General features: G+C 33.6%; 1 protein-coding gene and 1 long non-coding RNA gene across 3 annotated transcripts in view; one reads left to right on the top strand and one right to left on the bottom strand.

The window, feature by feature from the left end:
• Nucleotides 1-13,727, top strand: part of KIF6 (kinesin family member 6) — a 466,898-nt gene that overhangs the window by 160,147 nt on the left and 293,024 nt on the right. For both annotated transcript variants that reach the window (XM_074311016.1, XM_074311015.1), the window contains exons 7-9: nt 3,445-3,651; nt 11,448-11,591; nt 13,531-13,617. In XM_074311016.1, the coding sequence (XP_074167117.1) occupies nt 3,445-3,651; nt 11,448-11,591; nt 13,531-13,617 (438 nt within the window). The remainder of the gene's footprint in view (nt 1-3,444; nt 3,652-11,447; nt 11,592-13,530; nt 13,618-13,727) is intronic.
• Nucleotides 1-13,727, bottom strand: part of LOC141566457 (uncharacterized) — a 287,659-nt gene that overhangs the window by 60,363 nt on the left and 213,569 nt on the right. The gene's annotated exons all lie outside the window — the stretch shown is intronic.

Consider the following 13,727-nt stretch of genomic DNA (forward strand, 5'->3'; position numbering starts at 1 on the left):
TATATGCTAATAAAATTAACATAATGAAATATAAATTGCCCAAATTAACAGAAGAGGAAAAAGAATACTTGATTCAATCTTAGAAAAAGAAATTTTAATAAATCATAAGTGACCTCCTAAAGAAAAAATCTAGTATCAAATGCATTTACAAGTGAATTCCCCCAATCATACTAAGAACAATTTCAGTACCATAGAAATTGCTTAAAATATAAAGATGGGATTTTATCAAAATCCTTCTATGACACAAATATGGTCGATACTAAGGAGAATCAAAACAAAGAGAGAAAACTATAGACATTCATGAGAAAAGTGAATATTGTTGCAAAAAAAAATTTTTAGATAAAACTTTAGCAAAATGTTTGTACCGATATATCACAAAGATCATATCCTATAAAACAAGATTTATACCAGAAATACAAAGCTGGTTCAATAAAAGAGAAACTATAATCATAATTGAGCAATAACAAAGCCAACAAAAGTCTTGTGCTTTTTCAATAAAGAAAAACCTTTTACAAAATGCAGTGCCTATTACTATTTTTTTAAAAAATACTAGAAAGCAAAAGAATAAATAAAGCTTTCCTTGCAATTGTAATTTAATTTAGCTTGGTCTTAATGCTACATCTATAAAATAAGGAGACTAAACTACATGACCTTTATGATTCCTTCCAGATTTAAATATGTTGTCCAGTGTACAAAAAACAACTCATTTTCTTTACCCTAATCCCCACCCACTCCTCTGTTTCTATTGAAGGTACATGCCATCAGCTTTCCAGTAACCCAGATTTATAATCCTACATCTCTACTCTCTTTGTATCTAGCTAAATCTTAATTCTATCTCCATCTCTCATACCCATTCCTTTAATTTACATGCTCACCTAATTAATAAGATTCTTATTAGTTAATTCCAAGACTATTGCAATATACTCCTATTTTGTTTCCCTAGCTCCAGTCTTTATCCTTTCCAATTCATTTACTAAACAACCAACCAAGTGATATTTCTAACAGTTTGTTCTGACCAAGTTATTCTGCTGCTCAAGAAGTACAGAAGCCTCTGTTTGATATTCAGAACCTTTCAGAGTCTGGTTTCATCCTTCCTTTCCAGACTTAATACACATTATTCCTCTTCATACACCACCTTGCAACCAACTTGGCTTTTTACCATTCCTTACTTAATATTCCATTTACTGTGTTTCTAGACTGACACCTTACTGGTAATGCAGAGCTCCCCATTTCCATTTTTGAGTTCTAGATTCTTTCAAAACCCAATTCAAGTAATCTTATACTTTATAAAGCCATCAAAGATACGCCCAAACTTCTAGGGTCCCCTCAAATCGATTTATTTTAGCATTTAGTTATATGTGTACATGTTATTCCTTCTAGTAAAATAGAAACTTTTTGATGACAGGCACTATTTTTCTTTTTTTATTCTTCTCAGGACCCAGTATATTGCTTGGCACATAGGTAGCTTTTAATATATGTTTCTTGACTGGTTATTTTTTAAGTCACAGATTATGTTTCAAATTTCTTTTATATTCCTAACACTTCTCACTAGTTTTGAACACAAAGTAGGCACTTATTAAATAGCTGATAGAAAGGAATCAGAGATATGGTCAACACTTTGATTTTGCAAAAGGCCCCAATTCAGTAGTGCTATGTGCACATTTGAATAAAATGTGTTTAAATTCACATTAATCCGCCTAAGTGATACCATATGTTCTCATGCATTTAAAAATATGACTTTGTTACAATTCTGACTTTAAAAAGACAATCAGGAGTATGCACATGAGGAAAAAAAGAATTATCTCCTACATATGTAGGGCAGACACATAGCACATCATCAGACTGAAATGCAAGTAGGTATCTGTGTACAAATGATATTTTCTGAAGTTTATAAAATGTTTTAAAGAGAATAGCAATTTCTACTTCATGCAGGAAATAGTTCTAAAAAGTCAGAAAACTGTGGACAAAGACTTATAAAATATAACGGTCCAGTATTTTAATTGTAGACCCCAGCTAACCTTCTCAAGAATTATAATTTAGTTTGATGTAAAAATCTGATGTTTGCATTCCAATGGAATGAATACTCAATCCCAGTATTCGTTAAAGGTCCACATTCCAGAATATCAGTCTAGAAGCTGAAGACAGCTGTTGAGCTTAGTTTTGACATTATTACATTTATATCAGTTGTTGATTTGACTTTCATTATAGAAGTAGAATTTATTGTAGTGGGAATATAATAGTGAGACAAACCCCCTATTTAAGTTCTGCAAATAACTTACAGTTACTTCCATGGCACCTCAACTCAGGTTCTAAATTTGAACTTGTGGTTTTGTATGCACGGTTATTTGCCGGCCCATGTTTGCATGCAAAATCACATGCTACCATGGTTTGGGCATTGTTTGTTGTGGCTACAAGTAATGGGTCAAATTTTCAGCCTATTTAACTTCATGTTCTGTCTCTTTATCGCCAAAATTTTGCTAATCATCTGGTTTTATCTACACTATACATCAATCATTTTCCATTTAAAGCATCTGGAATTTGGGACTGGAAAAATATCCTGAAGTTTCTGTTAGATTTATATTCAGATTTATAAATGTCCACATTCTCTTGGCAAGGTGATGTCTTACAGATGTAGATGCAAATCTATTTTCCCATCTATACCACAGAATTCAGATGCATGTTTTCCTGTAAAAATAAAATATTGTGTTACTCATCCATTATGAGTACATTATGTACTTTGAGTTGTCTTCTGCATAAGGAAATGGGTTAATATTGCCTTGTCTCATTTTTTATCAACATTGAATATTATTGAAATGGTTGGCCAGTAATAAGAATGATAAACTATATTTATATAGTTGTTATATAAATGCTAGATATAATAACTATGGACACTATGCTAATTGTTATTTCTTTTGAGTATTAGTTTGTAAACATGTAGAGGAGTAAAACCCTTAGATTTAAAACTTCGGTTCAAATTCCAGCTCAGACACTTTATATCTATAGAACTCAGCTAATTCATTTAGATTCTCTGAGTCCATCATCTATTAAATGCAAGTAATACTAATACCTGTTTTACAGGGTTGTTGTGAAGATTAAATGAAAAAGACTGTATTTTGTAATCCTTAAAGTGTTATATATTGAGGATAGGCATCATCTTTATTATTATTGCTATTATTACTTCATCTAAGCATCCAATTCATGGCTATAGATTAGTTCATATTCTTCTTCTACCATCTGATCTAACTTATCACATATAATATTATATTCCGTTTATCAAAGGTACAAGAGGAGATTTAAGCTTGAGGATTTAAGGAAAATTAGTATTTGCCTGCTCAATTGCTTAAAAATGTTTTTAAGCATTTATGTTTAAATGTTTTCATTTTAATTTTTTTTAATCTTTTTTTTTATTTTAACATGTTTTTCTTTTGAACTCCCCTTTGATAGACTCCTATGAACCAGGCCTCAACTCGTTCCCATTGTATTTTCACGGTTCATATCTCAAGCAAGGAACCAGGATCTGCAACTGTCCGCCGTGCCAAACTCCATTTGGTTGACCTGGCTGGTTCAGAGAGGGTTGCAAAGACTGGAGTTGGAGGCCAGCTTCTGACAGAAGCCAAATATATCAACCTTTCCCTACACTACTTAGAACAGGTAAAACTAACTGTGTGAGTACATAGTTCTTACTTTAGTTTGAAATGTTTGTTAAACACAAATACTGTTAATAAACTCTCACTATCATTTTTTGAGGAAATGCATATAATACTAATCCCTTTTACATCAGATTTTATTGAAATATCCCTGGGATCATAAAAAAGAATTGATTAAATGACAGCTATCTGAGCTTCTGGTGGTTTCTTGGATTTGGAATGGTTGGATACAGATCCTTTTAGCATTCTGGCTCCTCTGTACTTCTCTGCAAACTATCTGCCATCCACCACATCCTATTTACCTATTCATTCATCTAACACGTTTATTTATTGTTCACTTTGTTGGAGGTGTAGCACTAGGTGCTATAAGAAATTCATAGAAGAATGAAATACAGCTCTCACCCTAATGTAGTATGTAGGCTAGTAGAGAAGATAAGACATATTTATAAATAACTATAATATAAGGCATATTGCAAAAGTATAAGAGAAATAAGTGCTGTGGTATTTCAGAAATTATTTCTGACTGGAGAAGTAATAATAATAATTCATAGTTTTATGATACTTTAGCAATAATAATATTAATAGCTAACATTTATCTAACTACATACTATATTCCAGGCACTGTAAGTATTATCTCCACTTTATAGATGAGGAAACTGAGGTAAACAGAAATTAAGTGACTTACTCAGGATCCGATTAGGAAACTGAGGCAAACAGAAATTAAGTTACTTACTAGTAAGTATATGAGGGCAAATTTAAATTTAAGCCCAGCAATTCAATCCACTGGGCCAGCTAGCTATTCCATATTTATACTTTTTTCATGGCAACTCTTTGAGACAAGCAATGTAAAGATTATTCCCTTACCTATTTTATAGTTAAGAACAATGAAACTCACAGAGGAAAAATGATTTGCCCAGTTTTATGATTCTTGAGTCAAAATATATTAATGTTCTTATTGCAATGGGCCTCAAAGGATGGATAGAATTAGATAGAGTTGAGGGGTTTTCTAAGCATATGCCTCATAGTAAGTAAATTTTCATATTCATAGTAAGTAAACTAATGCTCGTCTGCCTGAGCCATCCAAACGAATATCAAGTGTAGGGAAGACAAACAAACCTCAAACCCTTTTACAACCAAGGTCATGTCTCCCTCACTTACCAGCTTCATTTTTGTGACTCACCCCCAACTCTCATAAATGCAAAGCTCAAAATAACACATCTCTCATAGTTAATCAAGTTTTTTTGTTGTTGTTGTTATTCTACCAAAATAAATTATTTGCTAGTAAGTAAAAATATACTGATGTGTTCTGAGGAAAGAAATAACATGATAAGTTTAACTCTTGGGACCATCAATTTGGCAGCATTGCATAGGATAAATTAGAGTGAAGTTAAATTTGACGTACTGGCATGATTTCAAGACAAAAAATGTCCAGGAAATAGTTATATTTCTTTTTTGGATCTAAGAGTAATAAGGAAATGTTGATAAAGATTTGGAATTCATCTGTATAGATATAATTATTTCAACAATGGAAATGGATTGTGATAAAAATAGGAAAAATTAGAACTCTGGAAAATGCCAAATATTGATAGAGTAGGAAGAAGAATGAATGAAAAGTAGAAGAAAAAAGAAAAAATAGACATGATTCAAACAGGTCAGAGAACCAAGAAGAATATAATGATGATGAAAATAACAACTAGCATTCATATAATTCTTTAAAGTTTGTAAAGCACTTTAAAAATATTATCCCTTTTTGTTCTTTCAGCAAAGCTTAGAATTAAGCAGTATTATTATTTTCTATTTTACAGATGAGGAAACTGAAATAGAAGGTTAAGTAATTAGTCTATAATATCACAGATAGTAAGTGTCTGAAACTGGACTTGAATTCAGGTCTACTTGACTCTTGATCTTGCATCCTAAACAGGGTACTATGCAGCTGCCTTGTGCCTATTATAATATAGAGGCTGAGAAAGAAAATAATTTCAAGAAGAAGGGTTAGTCAGTAGTCTTAAATGTATCAGAGATGTCAAGGGAGATGAAAACTGGGAAAAGGCCATTGAACTCAGCAATTAGGAGAGGTCATCAGTGCTCTTTGTGAAATGAAGTTTCAGTGGAGTAGTGGGGATCATCAGACTGCAGAGAGCTGAAGAAGAATTAATAATATAATAGAGACAGAAATCACACCTTACTCTTTCCAAAAGTTTGGTAATGAGGCAGAGGAGGGACATTAGGGCAGAGGAAGGGCATGAGGGGAGCAAAATCAATCGGGAAGAATTTGGGGGGGACAAGACATGAATGTGTTTGTTGGGAAAAGAGGAAGAAAGAAGATAAAAGAAATGATTGATGAAGAGGATCTTTTCCTGTCTAACCAAAGCATCATACTGCTCTTTCATTTATTAATTTGACCCACAAGAGCAAAATGCTTTCATCTCATCTAGGTTTTTGTTGTTCACTGATTTCAGTTGTGACCTGCTCTTCCTGACCCTATTTGAGGTTTTCTTCTCAAAGACACTGAAGTGGTTTTACATTCCCTTCTCCAACTCATTTACAGATAAGGAAACTGAGGCAAATGAGGTTAAGTGACTTTCCCAGGGTCACACAGCTGAAATCTGAGACTGAATTGGAATGCAGGTCTTCCTGACTCCATGCCCCCAGATCACCTCGCTGCCCCTGTGCCACACAAATGCTTACCCAAGTAGATGTTCCCAAATAAATGAAAAGTTGATATTCAAAGAGCTTGATTATTTTCTGAGCCCAAAAGAGATGAAAAACATGAGGGAAGAATTGAAAGGCAAAATGACAGAGTCTGTTAGCAAAGAATAAGGGCTTAGATGTCATCAGGGTAAAGGATATAAAGAATCTAAACCCTTTCACTGCCTCATAAATCCTTTTGAGGTTAAGGTAGTGAATGGGAACTGTCCTGGTGCCAAGTTTCTTGAAAAAGAGAAATAAGCTAGGAAAGTAGAATGAGTGAACTCAGGAGGAAGCCTGATCCAAACATGGGCATGGAGCTTAGTCCTAATGAAATCCTGGCACTTCTAAGTAAGTACTTAGTGATCTACACTGGCACAGGACTAATATTAGCATCGAATTTTAGATGACATGTAGAATTCCCAAGCTACTCCTGGCTCAGATTTGAGATGAAAACATTATAGGCTTGACATTCATTAGAGCTTCTTTGGAATATGTATGAAGGATGATGTGGTGGAAGGATCCTTGCACTGGTGTTAAGGAGAGAGATGAGTGGAATCCTGCTTCTGTCATCAAACTAGTTGTATGACTGCATCCAATTCCTTTAACTTTTCTGGGCTGTAAAGTAATCATAATTCAGAGAGTACCTGCCTTCTAAAATTTTTGTGAGAATCAAATGAGATAATATGTATAAAGCATTTTGCAAAACTTTAAATGTTACATAAATGCCTGTTATTATTATTGATAATTTCCAGTGGTGACACATCCTTATAAGCAGCCCAATAATCACTTGTTAATACAAAAATTATTGTTATTAACAAGAAAAATACCTTGGAACAGAGTTCCAATAAACCACAGTTATCCAAGAGAAACTATTTCTTTTCCTAAGCCAAGATCAAAAAAGCTTTTTTGTTCTCGGTTTTCCATTTCTCTCCTTTTCAATGGGTTGTTCACAAGCTAACATCAATTTTTTTTTACCTCTTCTTCTCACTCCTCTACACACACACACACACACACACACACACACACACACACACACACACACACACACACACACACAAATACAAACACAAATATAACTACACACATATCTCTTTATCTAAAGATGTTAAAGACATTAGCTTCATACAATACAGACCTTGGCTTTAGCATTTGCCAAATATCCCTAAACTCTTATTTCCAAACCTTTGGGGTTCTATTTTTGCCAACTCTTATTAGAAAAAAAACAGCTCCCCATCAACAAAATTTCTCAGCCTCTCCAATTGAGGACATATGCTTACATAGTTATTCATGTGCTGTCATATGTACTCAAGTATAATTAACTCTCAACCATTTAAATGTAGGTCATCCCTTTTCTGGATTATTCAACCCCTAGGATTCTGACTCCATTAGTGCATCTAATCAATTAATGACATTTTGTGTGCATTTCCTATACACCAAGCAGTATGCTAAACTGGGGATACAGAGAGAATTACTAAATTATAAATAAAGTAAGAATTATATCTCATTTATCTTTATATCACTCCACACCCTAACAAAATGCTGCATACATTATTGGTGCTTGAGGATTATTTATCAGATTTGTTGTTGTTGTTGATTGCCTATGCAAATATGTAAATACTAATGAACTTGTGCAAGAAATAATGGAAGAGAGGGTAAGAAAAAGTCACAATGAAAGATTAAAATGTCTATGAAGAAAAGAGCAGATGTGAAAAGCTAATGGTTAGCTATGAGACATGGGTGCAATAGAGCAAGTACATAGAAGAGAAAAATGAGAAATTGGTGAGGATAAGACTGGAAAATGAAAGAGGATTTGCAGATTGATTTTTTAAAAATAAGATATAATGGATAATCGTGAAATTCGATAAGGTGATTGAGTTACAAGGACTTTTCTAATCGGTGTTGCTTTGGGTCATACCACATTTTATGGTTTGTAAATCTGGGAATTTCTTACAGCATATTATTGCAGGCCTCACTAATCTTAGTTTAGTTCCTTATATCAGTTATAACCTTAGTTTCCAGTTCATATGAAATACATATAAATGAGTAATATAGTATTAAGACATTTCTGTTATTGTACTTGTTCCGTACAGATTTGTGATTGTCCTATTAATCATGTGCACGAGACTTCACACCTGTTTAAAGGAGTATAGTTCTATTGAGAGTTGAATGCACTCACTTACAATTTATAAGTGAATAGCCTTCTATTTGCCAGAATCTTGTTGGTTTTGGAGTTCTCCTTATGAATGCATTGCTTTTTCCAAAAGTTTCCTTAAAAACACTTTTAAGCCACAATAGCAGGGTACATTTTGGCCTGAGAAATTGAAGGTCAATGAGAGAAAAACGAATGAAGAAATGCGTACTTGTTTTAACTGTGAACCTCATAGAGTGCGCCTGGTATGACCTGTGACTCTTATCAGAACAAATATCAAGTGAGAAACCACTGAAAAAAATTAAGTTTTTTGCTCCCTAGCTAAAGAAATCAGAAGCTATAGTAGATTTCAACCATTTATTCCACATGTGGGACTCTTTTTTTTTTTTTTTTTTTTTCTATAAGAGTTTAAGTTTCTACTTGGCTTCCATTAGATGTGTAATGTGTGGGAGAAAAATTAATGCTGTTTGTGCCAATTGTAACCAATCCTAATCTTTGTCCATTTTCAGAGGATAAATTTCCATATTCTTGTGAGCTTTTAAGTTTAAAAAATTATTAAATAATTATGTTATTGATTCCAAGCAGAGTTTTGAGAAATCTTAAGTATGGTATAAAATTACATTTTGTGTCTAGATTAAACTAAGTTAAACTAAATTCAACAAACATTTGTTAATTCCCTGCTGTGTGTCATTTCACTGGGCATAGAAGAATATGATATAATTGCTGTCCTCAAGTAGTTTATAATTTAGTAAATTCAAGATGTTTTCAAAAACATTTAGTTTCATATTTATAAATGTAAATACCAAATAAGGGTGAAATTTGGAAAGAATTTTTTATTTACTATGGTCACCTTCCTCCTTAGCCTCAAACCCCACTATCTAAAATGACAGGCTGTTTTCTCTTCAACTTAGGAAGCTCGGAGTCGGTGCTGGAAAGGAAATCAGCCCTCACCCCACACATAAAGGTTTTATTATTTCTGGACCACCCCAAAGATTTCAGTCTGCTCAGTAAGGAGTTGAGTGAAGTGTGTACAATTTTGTGTGGTGTCCTCTTGAGCCATCTTTGCTTTAACCTTAGTTACTTGAGCTCTAAGGTCAGACACAGAACTAACTCTTTTAGACAGGAGATTATTTAGGATTGAACTAAATTTATAAACTCACACACCTGAGCTGAGTCTTGACCCAAACAAGTCTTTGGGGATGAGAAAAGGAAAACTTTGAAAATCTTTTGCTCTTCACATTTTTCTTAATAAAAATCTACTATTTGTGTGCTAATCTATAGGAATATAATTAAAGTACAAGGACACAAGTATACATAGATATGCATATATATGTAAATAAGTCAGATACTTCCTTTCTATGTGATGTTAGGCAAATAATTTAACCTAGTCTTCTGTAAAGAGAGGAGTTTGAGCTAAATGACTTCTAAGATCCTTTCCAGCTTTAAATATATTTCTGATGAACTCTGTACCAATTTTTGTTGTCCTTGGAAATTATAACATATTATACATTGCCTTATGGGAAGATGAAATGATTGTCCAAATTTGAAGCCAGTAAAAGTGTCAGTTTTTCACAGCTAATTTTAACTAATTTTTCAGGGGAGACAGAAAAATCTCTGTACTATAACTTTGTCACATATCCATGGGATTAAAAAATGCCCTGAGGTACTCAAATATTCAAAGAAACTAGTAAAATGATTTATCCATAAGATACATTCAGTGAATGTTTGTTGAATGAATAAATGAATATTAAAGTTATAGCTCCAGACTTCCCTAAGCCAACCCCTTGCTTTATGCCATCATTATTCCCTTTACAATCCTTCCACTTTAAAGGAGTAAAAATCAAATTGACATTAATATTGCTTCTGGAAATGATGCTTCTGTGACTTTCCAAGCCAAAACACTAAGCCCTGGAGATTCAAAGAAAGGCAATATAGTTCATGCCCTCAGAGTATTATATTCTAATGGGATGGAATAGGATCTTTCTTTTACTATGTATTTTAATTCCTATGATGATGATAATGTATCTTATGTGCATTCAGAAAGGCAGCACAGTGGATAGAGTATTGAATGTAGAGTCAAGAGTTCTTGAGTTCAAATCCAACCATAGATATTTACTAGATGTCTAATCTTAAACAAATCACCTAATCTCTATTTGCCTCTGTTTTCTCAACTGAAAAAATGGAGATTAAAAATAGCACCTACCTTCTAGGGTTGTTGGGATGATCAAATGAGATCCTATCTGTAAAGTGCTTAGCATAATACCTGACACATAGCAAGTACTATATTTTATAGTAATACTATAATAAAATGTAATATAATACTATATTATATGACTACTATTATTATAAAACAATCCATATTCTTCAACAGTCTGTGATTTCATTCTCAAAAAGTTTTCCTTTCCAAACAGTCTTTTGTACCCACACATATTATAATCCACAGCAGATTATTTTATGTATTGCTACGGTTAAAAATGATTTATTACATGGTGGCCAGCCCTCTGTAATGATCCTCTAGGCTGGCCCTAGGACAAAAGGCTTAAAATACATCACCAGGCCTGTACTCAATGTTTTTCTAGTTTAATTCAGCTGCTAGAGCTTGTGACTGACTTATTCATATAACCTTTAAGAATCTACAGTCAATGCTATGTCACTTGAAGCATTTGATTTGCATTATAGGAGAGGATATATATATATCTATGCTTTTTCTCACTCAAATGTATGCTTGATAATCTGTGTTATGTTTACATTGTTGCACAGAAAAAAATGATAATTTATTATTTACACATTTTATTGCTATTTTCATGAAGAATGGATAGAAGAAATTTAAATGCTTGCCTTTGTTGCTGTAGTAGATGCATTAATTTTTCTGTATATTCTATGAGATTGCAGGTCAGTTTGTTTCAATAATTTGTTTATTATAGCTAATGTAATGTCAATGCTGTTATACTTCATCACAGGTTATAATTGCCCTTGCAGAGAAACACCGATCCCATATTCCCTATAGGAACTCCATGATGACCAGCGTACTGAGGGACAGCTTGGGAGGAAACTGCATGACAACCATGATTGCCACACTTTCATTAGAAAAAAGGAATATAGATGTATGTTGCCTCTTTTTATCAGCAATCTCAAGTTTGGTGAACATTGTTAGCAAATAGAATGTTTTTTTTGGATTTGTGCCTTTTCCATGGGGTTGGGATCTGCCTCCTGTTAAATGTCCTGAGGAATCAACGTCGCTGGGTTATTTATATACATACTAATAGAAAATTATAATATTTATTATGTTCTCATTTTGAGAACTATCCTTTCTATTCAGCTCCCCAAATTTCTATAAAATAGGTATTAGATCATTTCAGACTTTCAGTGAACTGAGAGTTGCTCTTTTAGGAGGCCTTATCTGCCTTCAGTTCTGTTTATTGAGATTCCAGATGGTCTAAAGCCACTGTTGCAGAGTGGTCCAGTACATACAGATTGCACCAAAGATCTCCTAGTATTGGCCAAAAGGTTATTTATATATCATGTACTTCTAGCACTAGCCACTGGTAAATCTGGCCTGTATGGGGTGATGTAAGTAGTCACCAACAATTGGCGCAGGATCCTGTTCATTCAATATGCAATAATTATTCTAATAAGCCAAAATAAAAACAGTTCACGTGAAGAATAACCTAGAACTGTGGTCTCAATGGTGGGTGTAGGTGCATCCAGGGCTGGGCATGGACTGGCCCCAAAGGGTGTATTATTAACCAATCCAAGGGTGGAAATCTAAGTAACAATCACCTCAGCAATGCAGCTGACTTTGGTGTCTCTCTCTTTCACAATCACACTCATCCTCTTTCTGTTAAAACAGAGATCAATAAACTACTTCTCAAGAACCAAATCCTGCTCTCTGTCTGTTTATAGGGCCAGCCACTTAAGATTGTTTTTCTTTACATTTTAAAATAGAATAAAATTATTTAAAAATGTCCTTTTACTTTCTAGGTAGTAGTCTAGTCTTCCCCTTTCTGAACTGGTCATTTTTGTTTTAGGTGACATGGATTGCTGTCACATAGGATGGATAGATTGAAGTAGATCTCAGATCTAATTATTTCTTCTTTCTCCCCTAAACTAAACCCTTTTCCAAATTATATTTCTAGCCACTCAAATTCAAATCCTTTGAATTAACTTTGGGTCCATCTTCTCACTCACTGAATACATCAGATGGGTTATCAAATCTCTTCATTTTTACTTTCCCATTTCTTGATGCCCTCAGACCCTAGATAATCCAGGTTCACATGTTGCCTGTGAAACATACTGGCTGGCTGTGAGATCCCATTGTTCTAGGCTATAAGTTAGACTCTCTAAAACTATAAGTTACATATTTTCTTATCACCTTTAAGACTATGAGTATATATTCTCTTATAGTATCTAAGACTAAGAATATATATCTACGAGAATAAGTATCTAAGAGAAAGTGCCCACCTGCGTGCTTCATCTGAGAGTTTCATTTATCACTGAAATATGAGGGCCAATTCTTATATTGCCTTTCATATAAGTACTTCCTACTCACTCCGCCACCATGAGGGCCTTCATCAGCTAATTGGTATCCCTGACTCAAGTCTCTCTTCTTTCTAGTTTTACTTCCACATTGCTGACAAATTATTTTTTTCTAGTGTTAGGTCTGACCTTGTTATTTCCTTACTCAGTAAACTCCAATGGTATCCTAATGACTCTAGAATAAAATATTTCATTTTTAGCTCCTTATTTTTGTGTTAGTTTTATGACATGCATAAAAAACTAACACATGAATATAGTTTTTAATGATATAAACTATTACATATTGGGGGTTTGTGCTCCATTTTTTTTTATTTTCCAGTGGGATGAGTGATCAAAAATATTTATAGACTACTGCTCTAGATCAAGGACCTTATGAAAATTAATATATTAGCATTTATTTTCTCCACATAGTACATTGTGTTTTTAGCTATTTGCAAAAATAGGGTTTGAATAAGAGACAAAACACCATCAATTGTGACATTTTAAAGAATTGTGCTATTTCTCTAGGAATCTATATCAACTTGCAGATTTGCCCAACGAGTGGCCCTCATAAAGAATGAAGCTGTTCTCAATGAAGAAATTGATCCTAGATTGGTAAGAAACTTTGAGTTGACTTTCTTCAGGGAAAAAAGATTCAACCAGACAGATTGCTGCTTCTTTTCATGATGAGTCATTCCTCTTAGATATGTTTACATGCAGGTCTT

Source organism: Sminthopsis crassicaudata, chromosome 4 (genome assembly GCF_048593235.1).
Source record: "Sminthopsis crassicaudata isolate SCR6 chromosome 4, ASM4859323v1, whole genome shotgun sequence".
NCBI lineage: Eukaryota > Metazoa > Chordata > Mammalia > Dasyuromorphia > Dasyuridae > Sminthopsis > Sminthopsis crassicaudata.